At 36.8% G+C, this 22,627-nt stretch overlaps 1 protein-coding gene across 1 annotated transcript; it reads right to left on the bottom strand.

Moving 5' to 3' along the window:
- Positions 534 to 16,962, bottom strand: LOC18779838 (callose synthase 5). The gene is made up of 42 exons (XM_020562694.1): positions 16,745 to 16,962; positions 16,481 to 16,581; positions 15,550 to 15,671; positions 15,293 to 15,389; positions 15,034 to 15,144; positions 14,808 to 14,933; positions 14,623 to 14,715; positions 14,218 to 14,309; positions 13,955 to 14,081; positions 13,718 to 13,855; positions 13,556 to 13,632; positions 13,380 to 13,458; positions 13,173 to 13,298; positions 12,958 to 13,072; positions 10,861 to 11,195; positions 10,211 to 10,263; positions 10,037 to 10,097; positions 9,852 to 9,933; positions 9,727 to 9,776; positions 9,516 to 9,602; positions 8,768 to 8,890; positions 8,558 to 8,652; positions 8,384 to 8,468; positions 8,152 to 8,312; positions 7,488 to 7,611; positions 7,299 to 7,393; positions 7,051 to 7,168; positions 6,785 to 6,936; positions 6,115 to 6,224; positions 5,906 to 6,031; positions 5,769 to 5,837; positions 5,249 to 5,438; positions 5,027 to 5,141; positions 4,826 to 4,945; positions 4,623 to 4,738; positions 4,445 to 4,528; positions 3,918 to 4,030; positions 3,580 to 3,809; positions 2,056 to 2,853; positions 1,431 to 1,481; positions 1,150 to 1,335; positions 534 to 990 (listed from the first exon to the last, which is right to left on the bottom strand). The coding sequence occupies exons 1-42, from the start codon at positions 16,929 to 16,931 to the stop codon at positions 754 to 756; spliced, it is 5,757 nt and encodes a 1,918-aa protein (XP_020418283.1). The 5' UTR covers positions 16,932 to 16,962; the 3' UTR covers positions 534 to 753.

The following is a 22,627-nucleotide window of genomic DNA, read 5'->3' as shown; positions in this document are numbered from 1 at the left end:
ACAGTCGGCAGTCAAATTTATCCTTTAAATGCCCACAAAACTAAATAGGAAGGTTTGTGAGCGTACAATTAGGCCATTTGGTTTCTAATCGATTTTTTCCAATGTGACAATGAAATGTTCCAAAGTCCTGGCGTTTGCTTGATTCAACTTCAAATTAATCCATAAGGGACTTTTTGTGTTTGTTAAACTGATAACAGAGAATACCAGAAGCCAAACAGAAAAGCTGATGCCGAGCTAGTTTAGCTCTTTTTTTTTCGCCTCGTTTTGGTATGTCTTGCATATAGTGCGCTCACAAGTAGTTATAAAAAATTTAGCCCATATTTTCAGAAATGTCAATTTTAATAAAAACTTTCAAATACAGCTAAAAAGTCACTTACATAGACTCGAATAACCTCAAAACTAATACCCACATAATCTTAAAAAGCAAAACCCTCTCAGATAAAAATTTGGAATCCTCTGTAACCCAAGGGGAAAACCGCTAACAGCTCTAAACTGAAAATTCACATGACACAGTTTGTAACAAGAAGAAGAAAGAAAAAAAAAGAGCTGATTTTTTAAATCTTGTTTGTTCAGTAAAATTGAGAAAGAATAGTCCTTAATTTGCATTTTCATACGGTGGATGATTCTAATATTACATTGCATGTAACAAACAATATTATACATCCTCATGCTGCTGTACTCATTCTACTCCTTTTCATCTCTCTACATATTATTACATGGATATAATTCTGTAATGGTTGTTTGTTTGTTTGGTTAGTTTGACTTGTGCTTCTTCCCACCAGTAAGAATACGTTGGATCTGAAGCCCTCGGCTGAAAGCTTGGTTGAATAGCAGCCTGGTCTGGAACTCTGAGACAAATGGGAACCATGCCAGAACAGCCACTGGTGCAAAGATAACCAGCCCCATCACATATTCGTACCCTCTTGCTAGAGCTTTCACAGACCCCCACATTCCCAGGGCCTTCACCATTGGCTTGCATGCTTGTGACATCTGCTCATGCAAAAACACCATACTTAGTATACCCCAAAAGTTGTTTAACATGTAAAACTCAAGTACTGAATTGTTCTTCATACGTTATGTTTCCTATTTCCATTATGAGACCACAGTAAATACAAAAGAAAGTAGATTTCAGATATGAGAGGCATGTACCAGTAGTAGCGCCCATCCAGTAGGCAAGAAGGCCAGCAAGCTAACAAAGATGTCACCAACAGTGAGACTAAGGAAACTAAAAAGCATCCCAAGAGTGACAACGAACCCAATAAACAGGAACAATTTGAGAAGTCTGAACATCAGCTGGAAATCTGCACTGAACCTTTTTCTACCCATGGACACAACCTGCAATTCAGAGGTTCACCACTCAGTAGAATAAATTTTTTGACATAAGATAATTTAACTTACAATCAGAAAGTACTTAAAATTTGAAAACTAACCTTTAGGATGATCATGGCAGCAACAATGACCAGCCACGACAGACCATAAACCTGGAATTTTAATTCTTCGTTAGAACCAAAAGAGAATAAATTAATTAATTATAGGAGTTTGAGCAAAACTTCTGCATTTGAATACTTTTCTTGAATCATCAAATTCCCAACGTAAAGACCTCCTAAGACATATTTAAGCAATATATGTAATCCCAATTCATCTACGCCTAGGAAAAGCACACAAGACTACTCTTATTTTCTTTTCAAAGCTCTTTTTATCATCCTTATCCCAGCATTATGATCTCCTAGTACCTAAGGACCTTCCATATTAGCCCTGTTCTATAATCACATGATTTCCTTTTCTTTTTTTTCTTTTTTTTGTCTTTATCATCACATGATTTCCTTTCTTAAACCTTTATACATCCATTGCAGCAGCATCTAGGCCCAACTGAGTTCTTTTTACAGTTCCATTAGTTACAAGGAAAAAATCTAGATTTCAGTTCAGAACAAAGGATATAGCATGCAGACAAGAAGTTCTGAATGGCTGGTGAGCTTGAAAGAATTTGGAATTTGTTGCATCTTAGATAGACAAAGAAGCAAACACGGAAGTTAAAAGAAAAGTAATAATGTTTACCATGATGCTTTTATCACGCCTGGCCACATTTAGATGGTACACAATTCCATATTGGAAGAGAAAGAAGCGCAGAGCAAGAACAATCTCCCAAAACCGTCCCAAAAACCCAGTGTACTGCAGGTGCTCCTGTTCCTCATCCCACCAGGACTCCCAGCTCTTGGTTGCTGGCACACCCATACCACCATGACTACTTATCCATTTTGACCAATCATCCCAATCTTCCACTATCTTTTGCCATTCAAATCCGGAAGGGTTAAATAGGAAGGGAGCAAACAGCCATGAAACCACTAAGAACCACATGGAGAATGTGACGAAGAGATATGATAATGAACCAGTCGCTGCTGAACCATAAATCTGATAAACTATAAGAAGCATCATAAGTTCAAGGCCTTTCACAAAGTGACTCCTTGAGTACATCCTGTAGTTCTCAGCAAACCTTTCATGCCGGACAACAAAGCCACGGCCAGTTGCTCTGTATTTAGCCCCGCCATGCAGGACTGTTCGCCCATAATAATGAACCTTTGTACCAAGAGAAAAGGTGAAGAAAACAGATGCTAGTTGCAGCTGCATAATTATCATGTCCCCTATTGCTGTTCTGAACCCTCTTTCTAGTCCAATTTCCATGATCATGGGCAAGGAAGTCAAAAGACCTAATTGGACAACAGATTGTGAAGCCATGGCTGATTGCAGAACATTATTTCCCCTGGTGGCAGCATAATTAACAATTGTCTTCTCCATTCCACTCAATGACAAGTAAAGTCTTCCGTATAAGAAAGCATAGACTGTAAGGACAACCAACTGCATAACAAGAAAACGCTCATGTTAGTAAGAAAAAGCAAATAGAATAGAAATGAAAGTGAATCCTCAGTTGTTCCATTACCCTAAGAACTGTGCTTTCCAATATTGGATTCACACCAAGATAGTTTTTATTGGAAACGTGATGGATGAGTGAGGAAGAGTGGTTTGGGAGATGTAATAAAGGATAATGTAGGACAGTATAGCATAACTTTTGGAAAAAATTGGAGATAGCTTCCATATTTCTTTATCAAGTACAACTGAACCACACTGCCACAAACAGTGGATCAGTACAGATCAACCACCTACTATTTATGTTATGTAGCAATTGATACTGAATACTCCACAACATGTACGCTAATTACTTGTCTTCATCAAAAGGGAGAATAGACAGTGGGACTAACTCTTGACATTAAAAGACATTAGGAAAGTGGTATATTATCAATGGTAACTGTAGAGGCAAGGAGATGCCATAAAACATGTATATAATTATGGCTTCCCCACATTTGCTAACACAACAGGCTCTAATACATAGAAGCATGAAAAGTTCATGGTAATTTATTTACTCCGGTTCATTAATTTGAATGAATCAACTTAAGTCCAGTTCACCAAAACTATTTCTAAACATATTCGAGGATGATTTCACTGGAGAATAGAAAAATAAATAAATGCAGTAATATTCTAAGACTAAAAAGAAACAAAAGGTGAAAATGAAAAAGCAAGGATTACCATTGCGCTGACATAAAACCCTATTGTCGAAAAATAAAAGGACATCATTCGAAAGAAGTCAAAACGGTGCCCTAAGCGGTAGATATCCCTGCTAAGAGTCTGCTCTCCATTACCACAAGCAACTTTAGCTTCAAAGAGAGAGATTTGATTGAGCCCAACATCTCTACCCTTCCCAACTTGGATATACTCATGGTGAGTAACATTCCCTCGCCTTAACGTTGAGTTAAAGCCTACACAGGAAAAACTCATATCATAAAGCATGCATGGAAGATGTGTGTGTGCGCAGGCACACATTTATGCATGCGTGTGTGCATGCGTGTTGTATTCAAGAAGGTTACCAGCAAAGATGTCCTCGCTCAGATTGATGCCACGGGAAGCCTTGCTCATGCCACCACGAGTAATGTGGAAGATTCTATCAAAGACATCTGGGTGTCCATAGTGGAACCGAATCCTAAACCAACAAATAGTTTATATAAATCAGATGAATTTCATTTCACAACATCCAGAGAAATGAATAATAGTTCCCATTTCGTCCAGAACTGATGCCCAAATATTCAACATGGTCAAAGAAAAAAGAAAAGAGTGACCTGAAGATGGAAAAGAAAAGGAGACTGGAGAAGAAGGGTAACATGAGAGAGGATAGATAGTTCACTGTTTAATAACCCTACATAATTCAGATCACCATCTGCTACTTATATCAACAGACAGAAACACACCTCCAAACTATGGCAACATTCATCTGCTAATGAAGTCTCATCTGAAATGCTTCTGGCAATATGTACTACTACTCTATTTTAAAAATAATTTAGATCTGTCTAAACAATTGCCTTGGATTACTTAGTTAAATAATGAAGAGAAAACTTACTTCAAAGGTCTTGCAAGAACTCTTTGACCTATGGTCACAAAGCTCATTTCTTGATTTGACATAAACCAGGCCAATGAAGAAACACTGCAGTTCACAAGTAGAAATCAAATTTATTATGAGTACAAGATATAAATGTAACAATACAATGTATAGCTGGTAATAATTAAAAGTAACAAACCTTCCAGTAAAGATATGCTCACGAACACCTAAAATTGAAGGTGGACGCACTCCATGGTCCTCATTAAATTCTTCAAGAAGGTTCCGCATTTTAAAAGCTTCTTCTAAGTAATTGTCCTACAAGAAATTGTAAAAGTCAAACATTTCAGTTGGCATGAAAATCTAAAGAGAAACAATCATCATTTCAGATTCAATAAATTTCACCTGGTTCATGTCAATGGCCTGAAGAGCTTCTCCTCGAGTAAAAATTACAGCATGGTTCTGGTTTTCAGGTTTCCCTTCCCCAATCTTTGCCGAACCCGGCAATTTTATACGATATATTTCCTTTGGAGAATTAAGACAATAATCAGTGTTTTAGGTACAAGCAAGCAACATAGTGGTTCTGTTATGAGGTCAAAGGATTACCTGGTCATGATTGTCAACAGCTTTAACCAACACAGAATAGTAAACCTTTTGGACCTTTCCACCACTCTCTCTCTCTTCAACTTCATCAATATATGCAACCCGAAGAGAGGGATTACTGTAGGAGAACAACGAATAAGAATCTTCAAGAATAATGAGCTCAGAAACACTAACTTCAAGGGATCAAATTGCAAAATATTCTGACTTATCAGGCAGAAAACATACTTAACCATCAGATTCAAGATGTCTGTTGCACGTCGATCTCCGCTTCTTTTCTGATTGCCATAGTTTTGGCAGGTAGCAACATAGGTGAATTTAAGGTCAGCCACTGCTTCTAATTGAGCATAAAGGGATCTCTGGCTTTTCCTTTCTTCCTCTGATGGAACCGTGATGGCTTTGTAGCCATCTAGTATCTCTGCTTATAACTAAAAATGATCAGAAACCAACACATTTACCTCCAAAGTAACAGCTTCACTAGACTGCTTACAATGAAAAGATTGAAAAAAAATTGAAAATGGAACATAATATGCACACCAAAATCCATACATGACAAGAGAAAACCAAACAAATGCCCCCAGAAAATAATATGGCTTTGTAGCCATCTAGTATCTTGCATACTTAAGTAAGGCAGAGATCTTAGGCATGATGATGGCACTAGATTTTATACACGTTAAATTCTTCTTTCTTTTTTCTATTGACTAGTTGAACATTATGGGAGAAACAGATACCATGCTCTTAGTCTTACCGTTTTCAGTAGCCATGTCAAGAAAAGCCTGAAGCTTCAGAGCTCGTCGGTAATACATCATTCCTCTGACTGCAACGCCATAACAAATTAGTACCAGAAATAAAACTTCATAGAGAAGATGATGATGGATCAAATACCTGTCCTGCAGAGAGTTTGTCCTCGTAAGGAGACCCAATGACGAAGCTGCAAAATATTTTCTTCATTTTCCCATATTTCACTATCCTTTTTACAATTAAGTCGCTCCATGAAGTTATTCCATTCATCTAGAAAAGTCACAAAATGACAGTTACATCATTTACACATTGACTTCAAAGGATTCAGACATACTAAAGACAGTTTTACTAACCTGGGAATATCTTCTGTAAGTAATATATGATTGATACACCATCTTCATTTTCCATCTCAAGGTCAGTTTTGGAATATACAGTCTCCTCACTGTAGTATGGGGTCATGATGCTGTCAATGGAAACAATGTAATATAATGATTATGTGATGGAGAAGACATGTGAAAGCTCAAAAGCTTGGCCTGTTATTAAGGATATTGGCCCATCGAAAAACCTAAAAGGTTTCATGTCTTAAATGATATATAAATAAATAAATAAAAGTTACAGTAACTTTCAATTGAATACCCAAAAAAAAAAAAAAAAAAAAAAAAAACCTATTCTCCCACTGATTAAAGATTAGAAGGAGAAACCAATCACAAATCTGAAATCCTCAGTTGATTAGAAATCAATGCTAACTAAAGAAAAGGGGCAAGAGCACCTTTTGAACAAGCTTTTATGGCGGGAGGTTTTTTTCGTATCAATTGGGGGGGCCAGGGAAGGCGGATTGGATCGAGAGGCGATGCCTATGCCTCTTTATCTTTGGCCATTTTGTAATTCTTGATGTTTTTTAATGTTCCAATATTTTAAGGGTGTACATATTCAAAGATTTACCATATCTAATGATTTAAATTCAAGTGAGCAAAATAAGAATCAAACAATTCGGTTTAAGGAAGAATTGACCTATAAACAAACCTGAATGAAAGCATTTTACGGACTCGGGGAGCACGTGGCATATCCATGAACAGTGAATTTGTAAAAAATGCAATCCTTCTCCGCGCTTCAAGGTTTGTTGGCACGTCAATGGCAGATTCCTTAACCGTTAATAGCAGATAGAGGCGTCTTATCTAAAATGATAATCAGCCAAAAAAGGTGTCATCTTTCATAGAAATAGCTAGCATAGGATTATTTCTGAAAAATAAATTACTTAAATTATTTTGAGTTGTTCTAAATATGCGTACCTGTTCTTCCCACTGTGCTGTAACTGGAGGAGGGAACACTATTGCCGGTTTTGCATCAGTGCCAGCAAAGAGTTGCCTTCCAGAGTCCTTGCTACTATGACCAACTTCAACCAACTCTCTACAAAATATTACACGAGAAAATTCAAGCACTGTTTAAGATTTATAGTGGAAGCATTCAAGCATTAGGATTATCCAAGTAACAAATTAAATATTTTACTCCAAAGTTAATGTTACTAAAGTTTACCAACCGGATCTCATTCACCATCATATCACGAGTGACTACCTCCAGCATATCTTGAAGCAACAACACCACTGAAGATAGCTTCGATGAATCAGCGTCTTTCTGCAACATGAAAGAAAGTTGTAAGTTTCTATTAACATAACGGCCGAGAAAAGTGAATACTTGAGATTTAATATTTCTTTCGTTTATGACTCACCAAGATCCCCACAAGCTCTACAAATTTCTTGCAGAGAGTGGGCAAAGAACCCATTCTAAAATTTACAAGAAATGTATTCTTTGAAATGTTACTTTCAATTTCCTTAACGATGATGCCAATTATCCTGTGAAATAATAACCCAATCAGAAATTTTATCAATGATCAAAGTAAGATGAATTTAAAATTGTTCTTGAATAATCTACACCGACTCAACAAAAATAAATTGAACGCAACCTTCAAGTGGTAGTCATACATCATATTATGAGAACCCCAATTTATAGCATTCAAAAATCACGAACTGAATCTCAATTTATAGGATTCAAAAATCACAAACTGAATCACTGTCAAGAGAGTCAACCCCGTAAAAGATTTTTTATCTAATAACACAAAGAATCCAGCACTAAATAACTTGCAAAAAATGACAACAAAAGTGGAACCACAAAACATTAACTATAGAGGACACAACTGAATTAACCACAAAACTATCATCCATGAGAGGGGGATGGGACCAAAGATGAATGATGGGAAGATTTTAGCAAAAACTAAAGGCTCTAAATACTGTTTGCATGAAATTATACAGGTCTGAAAATCATTTATCAATGTTTGGGAATTATAACTTGAACACAAATATTTAACTAATGAAAAACAATGTAGCAGTAACAACCTTTTCTCATTTTCTCCAACTACCAGAGCACCAAGGACATGTTTGAAAGATTCATAGCATTCAATCACAGCACATTTCATATATTCATCCGCACATATCCGCTTCCAGAGATCGGAGTCCTTGGATTTAAATTGTACTGCCATATCTAATGCTACTGGGATCTGTAAAGGTAGACAAAGTCAACAATAAAACCTAGCAACAAAAACAAAGGTTTCAAAGGAATTGTCCTTACTTTGCTAGCAAGCAAGAAGGGTGGCCACTGAATTATCTTCAGGCTGGGATCTGATGAATAAGGAACCAGCAGCAAATCCATTTCCCTGAAGTAAAAGAAACCCAATTTAGTTTTACCTCATGATGAATAAGAGGCTGAAGAAATGAACAATATAACTATGTTGGGGAGCATTTCCTGTCGCAAATGATATCTTCCTCACGAAAGCTACATATCACTTCATTCCACAACTGAGCAAACTTTGCAGCTTCACTTCTCCTGCTTGCTGTAATCTACAGGCATGAAATCACCAAAGCTAACTATCAATTTGCTCATTTCAGGGTGTGCTAATTATAAACTGCTTAAAGGTTATATTCAAGTATGAAAGTTGTAAAAACATTAATCAACCTCCACAAAACGCTTTGAGAAAGAGAACCCCCTTTTGGCTGACTTATCCGAAGGCACTAGATATGTGTTGAATGCACCGGGCAGAGACTGGAACCGTGATCTTAGCATACCTAGGGTTCGAATCTGTAAAAGGCAAAAAATGTATGAATACCAAACAGAGACAAATTAAAGATGAGGCATATAAAGACTACTTTTCAATTAGAATACACCATGATGATAGTCATGTTCTTGATAGCAAATACGTATGAAAAAAGCCTTCAATAACATGGACTACATGATTGGCTTAAACAACATAAATATATGCAGCTAAGTATGCTATTTATTTGGCTTAGGATATGATCCATCTTAATTGCTCTCAAACAAGTCTGACAAATTGATATGGGAACAACACCAATATTGAAAATTTGAAACCAGAAAAAATTTCTTATTGAGATTTTAAAAACTAAGATTCAATTCTCAAAGCCAGAATCCAAACACAGAAGTATGCAAGAATGGGACCCAATTTATCTACTTTTTTTCTTTTGAAAAAAAATAATAAAGCTCGAAAAATTGGCCAAGATATCGTGTTCAGTAATAAAGAATGACAGAGCAGAAGTCAGCCAGTTCTATCTCGACAGATGTCAGACAGATTTTATCTTCCCTGATGTATAATTTCATGAATGCACAATATGACACAAGGTAACAAATAATTTCAGAAGAGGGAAAAATAGTGCGAGAGAGAGAGAAAGAGAGAGAGCAGAAGGATCACCTCTCCCAGGCGATCAAATGCTCCAACAACACCACCATATATAGTCTGAAAGATAGCATACCATATTTGAGTGTCCAACAAATAAACCTGCATTGAATTCGTGAAATAGTTTGAGATGGTTTATTGAAGAAATGTGACAAAATTACATCCTGACAAACTCAGAAAACTAGCAAGATTATTCAAACATGGGGAAGATATACATAACACAGACCAAGATTACTGGTGCCCAGAGTGACACAACCGCTCCATAGTTGTTTTGAGCTGCATCAATAAAAGATTAGCATAAAAGTGCAAGTAGAAAATCATGCAGAGACTGAAGCAATTGAAAATGATTACCGTTAGGGAAAAATTCATGCCATTCATACTCTATGCGACGAATGTTCATAATATCTCTTGTTGGCTTCACCAGAGGTTTTATCTGCAGAAAAGACAGACAGCAAATTAAGAACACAATAATTGATCATTACATAATTCATTAAGAAAAATCTAAAAAATCATAAAAAATTTAAATTACATCTCACCTGGATAAGATAGCTTACTGTAAACTTGCAACCCAAAAGCAGCACCCAAAAAATGGTATACCTGAAAATTGCATAGGAAAACAGAACGCAAATCTCAAACAATCAACCCAAAAGAAAAACGGAAAGTACATATAGTTGGGATGAAATTCGGTGCATGTTCCTCATCAAACTCACTTTATAAGGGAAAATTGACTTTCATGCATTCCCCTCCCAACATAGATTCTTGGCTGCAGAAAAATAAAGATTAATCAATATCATTTTTTACAGTTTAGTTGGGAAACGATTAATTTTTTTATGCAAAAGGAATATAAGGATTTAGTTTGGATTCAAATATATTAAAAAAACAAAGAAATTTCTCTGACTTAACAAGAGTTTTTTTTCACAGAAAAAAAAAAATCGCATAAAAAAATGCTTTGAAAATAATATCAAGTAAATTCTTTAAGTACACTGAGTAACTAATGTCAACAGTAAGGGAAGCTAACTTAATGAATCCAAATAGATTACACCAAGTAAGTAAACTGTGCAAGTACATTTGAGTTAAAAGATAAATATGTGAATCCTTTACCAGGAAAAACTTATTATGAACTCCAAGCTCTTGGTTTCATACTAGGTTTAATCATATGACAAACTATGACGAGAAAAAAGGATTTTGGATACTGCACAGTATTTTCGTCTCATGCATTCGGATGGACTAGCCATTCGCCAGCATCAATCACAAGATTATACCATAACACACTGTCATCCGCTAAGTCAACCCCAAGTAAAATATAGCAGAAATCATGCAAGAAAATTCAGGAAAGAAAAAATCAAGTTAACAGAAATACCTGTGACCACCACAATAGGAACCTAATGATGTGCCAGTCTGAGTTTTCAATCCAACGCCGGAGCAGCGGGAACAGGAACAAAACTGCTGCGAGTAAATTTGGCAGCAAATATACTGCAACAGCCATGATATACAAAGCAGGAACACCATCTATTTTTTTAAGGAACGAAAGTACATCTAAAATTTGTTTCGGGGCATCCTTGAAGGAATGCACATAAAACAAAGGAAGAATGACTGCCCATGCAAGACTAACAATTATCTTGAGAATATTTCTCAGCACATCAATGAACCTCCACCTATGATATCCCGGGAAGTTCAAAACAATATCCAAAATACCTACATCAAAATGAAAAGTAGATATGAACAAATTGATATAAACCTTACTTGAGTACAAATTTCCATTTCCATATGAACTCGAAGAAAAACAAGCTTAAGAGAATGCACATGGAACAGTGGAAGAATGAGTGAAAAACTCAAAAGAAGGTAGGCAAGGAAGTACAAAGGAACAGCCATTAGCAACATCCAATGTGGACAATGCTTTCTACAACACAATGGATAGAAAACTATTCAGCTTAGGACAATTCTTTAGATACTAGTCTATAACTACTAATCAACAAGATTCAAATTTCAATTCACTTCCTCTTTTCCCCTCCTTTTCTATGAGGCTAAAATACACCTAGTCTCCTTCCCATGTTTCCTCTCTCAATGGAAAAATTCATATTTCTTTCAAATCACTTTTTCTATATGAAACAAAAATTCATTAAAATGAGAGAAAAACAAGAAAGACAATGGACTAGAGAACTCTTAAACAGCAGGAGATAGTTGCCCAACATAGGGCTCACTAACTTCAATTGCCTCTATGGGAGGCTCGCTCCAGGCCAACAACCTTAAAAACAACAGTTGACCAGCAAAGAAGCAAAAGACACTAAAAATAGCTGCATTCCAATTTGTAAAAATTCCAAAGAAATAAGTATCCCTAAACTCAGAAGAGATTGAAGCCCATAGAAATGCCCAAAAGGGAACCCTCTCCCACAAACAATCAATCTCCTCACCCCTCATATTGTCAAATATCTTTGTATTCCTCTCCACCCAATTGTCCCAAACAGCCATCACTGCGCATCATCCCAGAACCATAACCTTCTTCCTCAAACCAAAGAACTTATGCCTCTCACAAAATAGACCAACACAGATTGGTCTCCCTGAACAGCTTTATCCAGAGGGATAAGGCAGCCAGACAGTGCAGGAAAAAATGGTGCATACTCTCGATTCCATCTTTGTACATCACAGACCATTGAGGAAGGAGACAAAGAGAAGGTCTTGTCCTCTGAACTACATCACAGACTCATGGGGTCTTCTCCCATGAGCAATAATCCAAGCTAGCAACCAAACCTCTAGAGGTATTTCAACCTCCAAATTGCATATGACGAGATGAAAGGAGAAAGAGAAGGGCTATCCATCAAATAGGGAATACAAGAAAGGCCCCTGATGACTCCATATATTATACAGGCAATCATAGTGAACAGGGGGGACTCCCCTGTTTGACCTCAAAACGTATATGTGAACCATATTACCTAACCCACAGCACTTATTTGACCTCGAAACTTCTGGTTTTGAATATTTATGAGGAGTTTCCCAGAAAAAAAAAGTGTTTAGAGACCAGGTGAGCAGAATCCCCCTTCGATATGGACAAAATTCAAAAAGATTTCACTGGAAACATGTCTACACTCAATTCTATGCGTAACAATATTTTTGTAAGAGCTAAACTATTATATCAATCAGCCAGAAAACTAGAGAATACAAGAACATAAAACCCTTCTAGTATCATCCAAAAATTTAAAAATTTTGATCTTTACATCTTCATTTATATAGTTAATGAAAGGCCATTTTTCATAACATTCTTTTCTTTTCGTGCCCAACATCATACGAAGAATAAAGCTTCACAAAGTATGGTGAAACTTCTCAGAAATTAATTATTGCCTTGGGCACATAATAGCTCTTGTAGTGTACGGACATAGATACAATCTGCTTACCAATTAGAAGTACTATTTGTAAAGTAAGACATATTTGAGAATTCAAGTTTCAAGTAAGAATGCCATACTTTGAAGGACACGAAGAAACGCCGCTGTGATGAAAATACTTGATAGGTCTCTTAGGACATCCTTTTGAAAAATATCCAATGGTGAAATCCCTCTAAAAGCAATAATGAACATGGCCTGTTTTCCAGTTCCAAATTATATATTATTGAAACAGGCAGTCATAGTTAACAGGGGACAAATGGTGTCCCATTTAGAATTTCTATTCTGTTGTAAATACCTGTAGAGCCAGTATATAAAAGGTCCAAAATCGATCAAAACTTCGAAAAATGTGCCAAAATGTCCGAGTTTCAATAAAATAAGATTTTCCTGTGCTTCCAGATTTTCCTCTAGAGCCCTTTCTTCCCTGGAACGAGATTTCTGTTATGCAAGAACCAGAAAACTAACAAAAGAAAAGTAGCGGCAATGGCTCGGAATGTAAGAGTACCTGTGCCAAGTCACGCGTTGATTTAAAAAAATCACCATCATCACGCATGGGCCAACCAAGAGAGAAGCAATCAGATGACCTGAAAATATGTAAATTTAAATCAGAATCATCTTAATTATTCAACAGAAATAAGAGGCCCTAAATAAATAAATAAAATCCCCGTCTTTTACACAAACCAGAAATATTCATTAAGATCGTCATAGTTGCACCAAACTGGGTGAGGAGCTTTTCCGTTGTCACTCTTCTTGGCTTCCTGGAAAATCATTAAAAACACCGTCATGTGTATAGCATGAAGGCCCGAAACTTGATAACACCCACATGCTTATGAGGCAACGTACCTTCTCAATTACACGATATAGGGGGGTTATAACTTTCCGCAAAAAAGCCTCATCATCCCCGCCATATGAAGGCTTTATATTTTCCCCAGTAACGATGCTTACATTTCCAGCCAATAGGCCATGGAGTTCATATGCCATCTGAATGTATAGTAGGCGTCATTGTGTAAAATATCAACACATAATTTCCATAAGAAGTCCAGAATTAGATTAACCAACAAGGAATCCCACAAATATTACATTATGAAAAATATAGCATAGACATTCTGGCATAAAGCGGACATTCCCTGCTTCACCCCAGATGAGAAGATACAAACCCATGTATAGTATCTTCCTCTGCTGTATTTCTTGCTGACCTTGGGGTAGCCTACATTGAACAAGATTTTGTACATTTCAGGAATACATAATGCAAAACAAACATAAGATCCAAAAAGTAAAGCATAAAGTAAAAATAAAAAATTTGAAACACACACCAATTAAAATTGATGCAGATACTATCATACCTTAAACTATGTTTTCGTCCCAAAAATTTACACCACGTTTTGTAGTTCTTAAAAAGTTTTCCCATAACTGCATCAACAGCTCGATCATCAAGCTGCACAAAATAGATGAGCTTAATTAAAGGCCAGGAAGAGTTAAAAGGCATGCAAAGGGAAAATGTTTCGTAAAAAGGGAGTGCTCTGAACTCAGTAGAGAAAAGCATTTCGACATTCAAGTTAGCAAGAGGATTTAGAGAAAGGAATTCAAAAGATCACAAGGAAAGATTATACTGGACCACATGCAATGGCATGAGCATAACAAATTCTGTCATGCATCTACATAATTGATGTGTTACTATCAACATATTAGATAAATCATAAAAGTAAAACTGCTGCAATGAAAATTTAAATTGAGATAACCAGACATGCCTTGTTAAGAGGTTCAGGTTTGGGATGAAGCCTTATATGAGTATTCGCAAGTAGCAATATCAAATGCTCCCTCTGGTTCCTGACATTGTCTTTCTGTAACCACCAATATAGACCACTGTGTTAATCATTATTTCACAGTCAAAGATTGAATCTTAACCAATAAAATAGCTCATTGTTATACATGCCTGGAATCCAAACATGGCCCTTAGCCAATCAAGGAGATCCAGATCACCAGCTTTCTGCCTGCTCTCGAATGCACTAGGCCAGTTCAAACCACGAGTATTCCAAAGTGCACCCACTGCAGCCTTAACCTTTAACAAGTACAAAAGAAACAAAATTCAATAAATCCAGACAATGCACTGATAAGAATATAAGATGTCAAAGTATATCACCAATAAAAGAATGAAATACCTCTTCAAGCTGCATGACAGACTGTGTAGCACCAGCAGAATCCAAAGGAAGAATGTTATATGGAGCGTAAATTTCTGTCTTTTCTTGGACATCTCTAGCAGCCGCAATAATCTGCTCACAGCATTGAAATACTTTTGCAAATTAAATTATGGCCAAAGATGATACATGCAGTGAATGCCTAATTCAGGTACAGGACATACATGTAATTGAAATTCTGATCTATAATAGAACAGCTAAATAAAATAATAATAGAACTAACCTCGGGAGCAACTTCCTCCACTTTCTCAGTCTTGTTAACAGCGCAAAGCACTTCAAAAAGCACTCCTGCCGTCTGGTAGGCTTTGCCCAGTTGGGCTCTGCTCAGAATTTGGAATAAAAGTTCCAATTCAGTATACAATTAATACAAGGTACTATGAAAACACTAGTATTTCAAAATTTAACAGAAAAAGAAAAGAATCATAGTAATACTAATAATAATAATAATAATAATGAGGGAGAGGAAATGCAGAAGGATACCTATCTGCCTGCTCCCCCTGGTCGAGAGATCGAACATATTGCTCATAATACTGCTGATAGAAGCTTTCAATTTCTCTGGCATCTGTCTTCTTAACCCGAGAAGCAAGACTGGACGCATTGTCCTGACTCAAACAAATTTTACATCAGCTTCAATGCCAAATATAATACAACAGGTTAGACAAATTTCAGAGCTTCATTTTCTATTGGGAACTGAGAATGACAAGGCACTGATCAAAGCAAAGAAGAGAGTGTTGTTCAACATGAAGCCAGCAGAAACCCAGTGAAAAAGTCCTCTGCCCTCTTATTAAAATCCAATTTACCACCCCATTTGAACTCATCCCTTGGCAATCATCACCCACAGAATGGAGAAATAAGAAATCCAGTAATGGAATTTGTAAACAAGTTCAAATGCATACGAGCTACGAAAGAAATTAGTGAAATTTGAAGAAACGTGGTATATGAACAGCTACCAATTTCTCTTCTCTGGTTCTGGATATTGACTGGGTAACGGGTTAGGTTAAATTTGGGGAAGGCAAATCTTCGGACACAGTTAATTTCATAATTAACCACCTGGCTAATTAATTAATTAATGATAGGAGTTTTAAAATAGGAGGGGCCCGGTCTCAAAAACAAAAACAAAAAAAGGGACGGCGGGCCCAAGCCATAGCAATTAAATCAAACAGCGTCCAAGCATTGTGGCATGAACTTGAGCACGTTAGATTACGACTCTCCTTCATCACCTTTCAATTTCAGTATATACGGTATATTTCTCTGCTCGTTCATCGAAACATCTTCCCGCCACAGGTGATAAATCAATAATTCAAAATTAATTAATGATCCAATAATTCCAAAATGAAAAATGAGATTTGTATTAATTTTATTATATGAAAAAACCAGAAAAAAATAAGAGAAATTAGGCGTAGGGGCTTACCCTCTCCAGTCGTTGGAGAAGCAAGGTCTTGAACTGCCTGACACCACGGCCACTGGAGCTGGGATCCAATCGGTGTGCCTTCTCAAAAGCATAGAACCGACCTTAACATTTTCACAAACACATTGCATTCATGATTCATTCAAACGGACCGTTATTAAGAATTTATTATTTAATTAATATCAACTCAAAATTTTGAGAAAATCAATTAATTAAGAAATTAGTTATTTAATGTTATTGATTGATTTGTAGATGAGAGAGACGTACAGAGATAGGCGACGCGAGGACGCTCTCTGTCGATCTCGTTGGCGACGCGGAGAATGGGAGCGATGGAGGCGAGGGCGGATGGGACGACCTCATTGTCGAAGACCTCCGTAGAGAAGGTGGTGGTGGCGGCGCTCCTTGACGGCCTTCTCGTCAGCCCCTGCGGGCCTGGCGGATCCAAGTTGGACATCAATCAATTAATCTCTTTCGCCTCTGTTTCTCTTTCTTCTGATCTTCTCTCTGTACTGGTTTTGTTTGAGTTTTGGAAGACGACGACGACGTGTAGTGCGCTTCACTCGGCTATTGCCCTAGCTAGCCATGTAGCCACCTCCCTACACCAAACCAACGCATTCCAAGAAGGAAACAATTAACTGCAATGCAGAGCTCTGTTTGGTTTCCGAGAAAACAACAGAAGGAAAATTTGAATTTTCCTTGCTAGCTTTGGTTGCTTAAAAACGAAATGAACAAATAGGAGAAAAAGAGGAGAAGGAAGAAGAAGCAGCTGAGCGATGAAGAACAAACTCTATATTTCTATGTAGCAATGTGTGGTATGCGTACGGACAGTTTACAGATACGGAGCGAGAGAGAGAGAGAGGCCAGCTGGGGTAGGAAAAAAGGGGACCGTACGGTTCAGTTAGGAGAATAACACGTGGCGGAATACGAGAGGACATGGAGTGGTGTGGCTATATTATTTTTTGTTTCTTTTTTCTTTATTTTAATTTGTTATTATAAATATATGTAAAAAAAATTCTAAAGAAAGGGTATGGACGGGCACCGTTTTCGGAGGGTTTTGGATGGTTAAATCTTTCCAACCTATTTTTGTCTTTTTCTTTTTTGGGTTATTTAATTGAACGCTTCAGCTTCTCCATCTAGCCCTGATTGGACCTCCGTTTTTTTTTGCGTTGCTACACAAACAAACTTCACTCAATCTCCAGCTGTAGCTAGGGGTGGGCACGATTCGGTTTGGACCGGTTTTTGCCTAAAATTAGAACCGATCCGGTACTATTCATCCGGTTTGGTTCGGTTCGGTTTTAATAAAAAAAATTTCAAAAACTGTCCGGTTCGGTTTGAACCGGTTTCGGTCCGGTTCCGGTTCCGGTTCGGTTTTGAACCGGATTATAACAATTATTTTTTAAAATTATTTTTTAATACAATTCTCAACTGAAATATTATTTTTTTACTTGAAAATTAACAAATTATTCAATTTCATATAATAAATAAATATTAAAGTGAGAAAAGAGAGATATTTTGACATTGAACTTGGATAAATATTAGGTTTTTTTTAGTGAAATTAAAAATACAGCATTAAATATAAATATATATTGAAATTATATATTTTTTTAGTTTCACCGGTTCGGTTCGGCCCGGTTCGGTTTTTGAAGACATGGAACCGGATCCGGAACCGGTCCAAACCGGTCCGGTTCGGTTTTTGACCGGTTTTTGACTTTTTGGTCAACTCGGTTTTTTTCCGGTTTGGTTCGGTGCGGTTCGGCTCGAATTTCCGGTTCGCCGGTTTGAGTGCCCACCCCTAGCTGTAGCCAATTTTCAATGTACCCAAATTAGCATACCTAAATCCAAAGCCTTTGCATTGTTGCAACCTAAACTTGGCATTTGCATACCTAAATCCAAAGCCTAGCTAATTATCAATGCCTACAAACCTACGTACATCCACCTAACCAATTTTTGACTCCGAGAGGGTTCAATTTATTTTTCCATGGCGGCAGAGCTATAAAATTTGACCAACGGTTAAGACATTCACAACATGAGTTAGGCCAGTTGACTGGTTAAGATAAGTTTATAATTTTTTTATCATATAATTTGTTTCAAAGTAACAAATTGTTATTGTTTAAATAAAAAATAGAAGTTTAAAATATAAAAAAACCACTCTCGAGGGAGGGGGGTATTGAGAATGACAGACAAAGAGAGAATTATTATGAAAAGGGGGAAGGTTTGATAAAGGAGCCTTTTAGCTCTTATGCTGAATTGTTGGTGTCTACAGCCCCACCGTATAGAATGAACAAAGACAGGCATCAAGTCACTCTTATACTACTTCTTACTTCCAAAAAAAAAAAAAATTAATTAAATAAACTCCATCTCCAAAGAGAGACAGAGCAAGTAATAGAGAGAAAAATGGTGGATGGTAAGGCGGCTTGGGTGGTGTTCGGTTGGTTAGGGTTAGCAGGCATAGGAGTGAAGACGGGGGTTGCCTTTCTAGTAGCCTTTTTTCTCAATCTTAAGGCATGCATCTAGTTTCAGATTTCATTTTTAAAAAACTGAAAACATGAAATTTATTCAGTAACCAATTTTTATTTTCAAAAAAACTTTAAATTGAAAAAAGTTTAAATTTTTTTTGGTAATTGGTTTTATTTTTCAGTTTTAGTTTTATGTGAAACTTGAAAATACAATTTTTTTGGGAATCAAATTATGAATTTGAGGTCATAGAATAAAAGTTCATGTTACAAAGAGTTCGTAATATTTTTCGGTGAATTTTTTGGAATTACAAAAAAATTTGGTGAATATTTTATCTAAAAGTCCCAAGGATCGGACAGGGTATGCGGCCGAACGCAATAGTTGAGCAGATGGGTCCAAGTCCCGAGCACAAATACTGAATTTTTGTAACTGGAATGCAATGTATGGAAAAAAAAAAAAAAAGAATACTAAAAACACTTTCAAGTTGTTTTTTTTCAAAAATAAGGTAATTTTGAAATCAAAAAATGAAAATTGTTACCAAACATGTTTTCCATTTTTCAATTGTTTTTATTTTTATTTTTTTAAAACGAAAATGAAATGGTTATCAAATGACCCTTAGATTTTGTGACTTTTTAATCTTTTGTTTTAGTGTTGCTATTTCTACCCCCATGTCCTATTTCCCCACCCCACCTTATCTTCAAAATTTTAAAGACAAATTTACTTTTTTTTGAGAAATGGATTTCATTCATAGAACCGAAATAGCGTACATAGAACGACATAATTTAGTGGCCTCGTTAAAATATTCCTAGAGAACAACCCCAAGATAGGAAAGAGCACCACATATGTCATGGACTAATAAGAAAGTCTGTTACCAATACAAAAGCAAAGCAAAACAACACTGACATAAAGACCTCCGACGAACACACTTCAACACAACCCAATTGTCAAAAGAATCCTACTATGAAATCATAGTCCTTTGCACAACTACAAGATAGTGAGAGCATCTAACAGAGAACACACCAAAGCTCCAGAAAGAAAGAGAGAACCTACAAAGCACACCAGCTCTATTCACATCCAATAACGAATGGCGCTGGAAATAGAGAAGTCTGCAGGGAGCAACATAAGAGAAGAGACAAACCACAATGAACATGCTAGGACAAAAAAATAAAAAAAATCCTCAAAGACACACTGTATCATCCCAACACTGACAAGGAAATCTCTTATGAATCCATAGTCCTTAAGATAGGCGAAGAGTCAAAGATGTGCTGAGAGGATAACTGAGAAAATACCATGTAACAATAACAAAACTGGCCTCAACCACTTAACCTGAAACCGAGTATCAGGCACAAAAGCATTCGCAGGATGCCAAGCCCACAAATGCTTTAATTACACATTAAGGAACACTCCTAGGAGACTCCATTGGACCAGTTGTAGGGAATATTGTAGGAATGGTGTTGTGTAGAGAATTCTAAAAACCCCACAACCAAACTTTGAGAGTATAAATCACCTAGCAAGCCATATCTAATATGAAATCAAAGTAAGAGCGGAAGCATTAAATAAACTAGGGATTCATGCAAGTCTTATTTGGTCCCAATCTTTATAAGTCTATGAAAGTGTGCACTAAAGACTCTCTAAATCCTATTTGAGAGAAAGTTAGAATGTTCATACCCTTGGAGCGAATCTTGAAACCAAGAATGTTGTTCAAGTAGAGGAAGTGGTCCCTTTGTTGTTGGCTCTCCCTTTGATGTTGATTCTCCACCTTGTAGATCTCCAAATAGGTACAAAGATATGCACCTCCCCAAAGCTCTTCACCAAGGATTGAATGGGATGAGAGAATGAGTAGACAACAAGTGAAGAGTGGTGCTAGCACCCTCACTTGATGTGATAGACTGAAGGGGTTAGGGAGAGAAAGCTTGATGTTTTCTCTCTTCCAATCTTCCAATTTCACCAACTTGAAAACGCTAAGATGATAGGATTCCATAGATACACACTTATAGGATCAAAAATGTCACAAGAGTAACAAAATTGCCCCCAAACCCTAGTGTAGCCACAACACCCCCCACCCCCCCTCCCCCTTTTTTTTGTGTGTTATCTTTTGCTATCTTGGTCCAACACATTAATCTTATAATGTGTCACATATGTGCCTAAGTCCATATGGCCAAATCCCTTCTGAATTTCCAAGTCATATGAGACCTTTAATTAAAGTTTCATAACTTGAATTGAATAATTAAATTAATCTAATCAATTCAATTACTCTAGTGACTTGACTAATTCAATCACTCACTTGTCTAACGAGTGTTGGTCCCGGTCATCCTTAGATGACCGTGTCAAGTATCGGGTCAATTGTTTGACCTTTGACCTTTGACTTTTGACTTTTGACTTTGACTTTGACCTTTGACTCTCACATTGACTTTGACCAAGTCACAAATTCATTCATTCTCTTCATAATTTCTCAATCGATTCATTTTCGGTGTGTGATCTTATAGGTTCTAATTAGCAAGGTAGTGGGTAAGAATGATTCACTTTGAATCAAGTCTGAATTGTATCCCTCTATACAATTCTCCCTATTGGCGAAGGCTAATTATAATTAGTCCTTACAGGGCTTACACAAGCCATGAGTGACACCTAGCAGTATGTCATGGTTACCCAAGCTAAAAAGAAATCATTTAGAGAACCTAGTCAGTTTGTGATTACAATGCAATTCGATCCTTTTCTAATGCAATTCGATCCTTTTCTAATTCAATCCTCTATGTCATATTCTCAGGATATGGTAAACTTGTGTCAAAATCCCTAATATGACTTCTCTAGTTTATATGATTCAATTTGATGAAATAGCAAACGTTCTTGCTTCTCTTTCAATCTAACACTTTGGCCAAAGATTCACGAATCATATCTTTAGAGTATTCTCTCTTCTTACTAAGAACAGAGATTCCTTGTTGTACATTTACCTGTTTCTGCGTACACGCTGAGAATCTTGAGGAACACCTTTAAGTCACATCATTTTGATACGACTGTATAGTACTCTCAAAGAGAAACAACATATACACAAGACAACTGTGATGTCTCGGGTCTAAGGATTAATTTGCATTATCACAACTTAGAATTCTTTGTTTGACACTTGTGAGTAAGACTTCCATAAAAGAATTCTAGAGTTGGTCGCGTTCAGTGGACTCCATCTTCTATGGAGCACCTACACATCTGTCTCAATTTCTCTACACGAATGACTTGAGACTAGTCATCCTCCCAATTGAGCATACATAATGTGTACCAGTCTTTGCAGGTCACCATTGTCCAATTGGTGATCCTATGATCAGGAACATTTTAGGATATGATATTTATATGTATGGAAAGGTCTCGTGCATCTAACTTCTTTAGACCACTTTCCATTTATATTTTAATCCATGGACTTGTTACTTTGTGTACGTTATGTATCTAAAGCGACGTTCTTGCCCCTTTGATTATTATATATTATTTTCTTAGAATTATCCATTTTATATTGGCTTCTAGGGCATATATCTAACACCAGTCTCTATAGGCTTGTCATAATAGGCCTCAGTGCACAGGCGCTTAGGAACCATGAAGTCTACCCTAGAAACCAAGGTATCATCATCATAAAAGGGCACAAACATAGTAGGGACTAGAGGAGACAAGGCCCGAACACAAGGAGACAAACTACTAAGGGGGGAAAATCCGAAA

This window comes from Prunus persica, chromosome G4 (genome assembly GCF_000346465.2).
Source record: "Prunus persica cultivar Lovell chromosome G4, Prunus_persica_NCBIv2, whole genome shotgun sequence".
Lineage (NCBI taxonomy): Eukaryota > Viridiplantae > Streptophyta > Magnoliopsida > Rosales > Rosaceae > Prunus > Prunus persica.
This window is presented reverse-complemented; position numbering and strand designations above follow the sequence as displayed.

Excerpts from the sequence above, each read along its gene's own strand:
- LOC18779838 (XM_020562694.1), bottom strand. The coding sequence starts at position 16,931 with ATGTCCAACTTGGATCCGCCAGGCCCGCAGGGGCTGACGAGAAGGCCG. Across the intron at positions 13,073-13,172 it reads TTTATATACTGGCTCTACAG|GCCATGTTCATTATTGCTTT; the intron begins GTATTTACAACA and ends ACTGGAAAACAG. Across the intron at positions 991-1,149 it reads CTGGATGGGCGCTACTACTG|ATGTCACAAGCATGCAAGCC; the intron begins GTACATGCCTCT and ends TTGCATGAGCAG.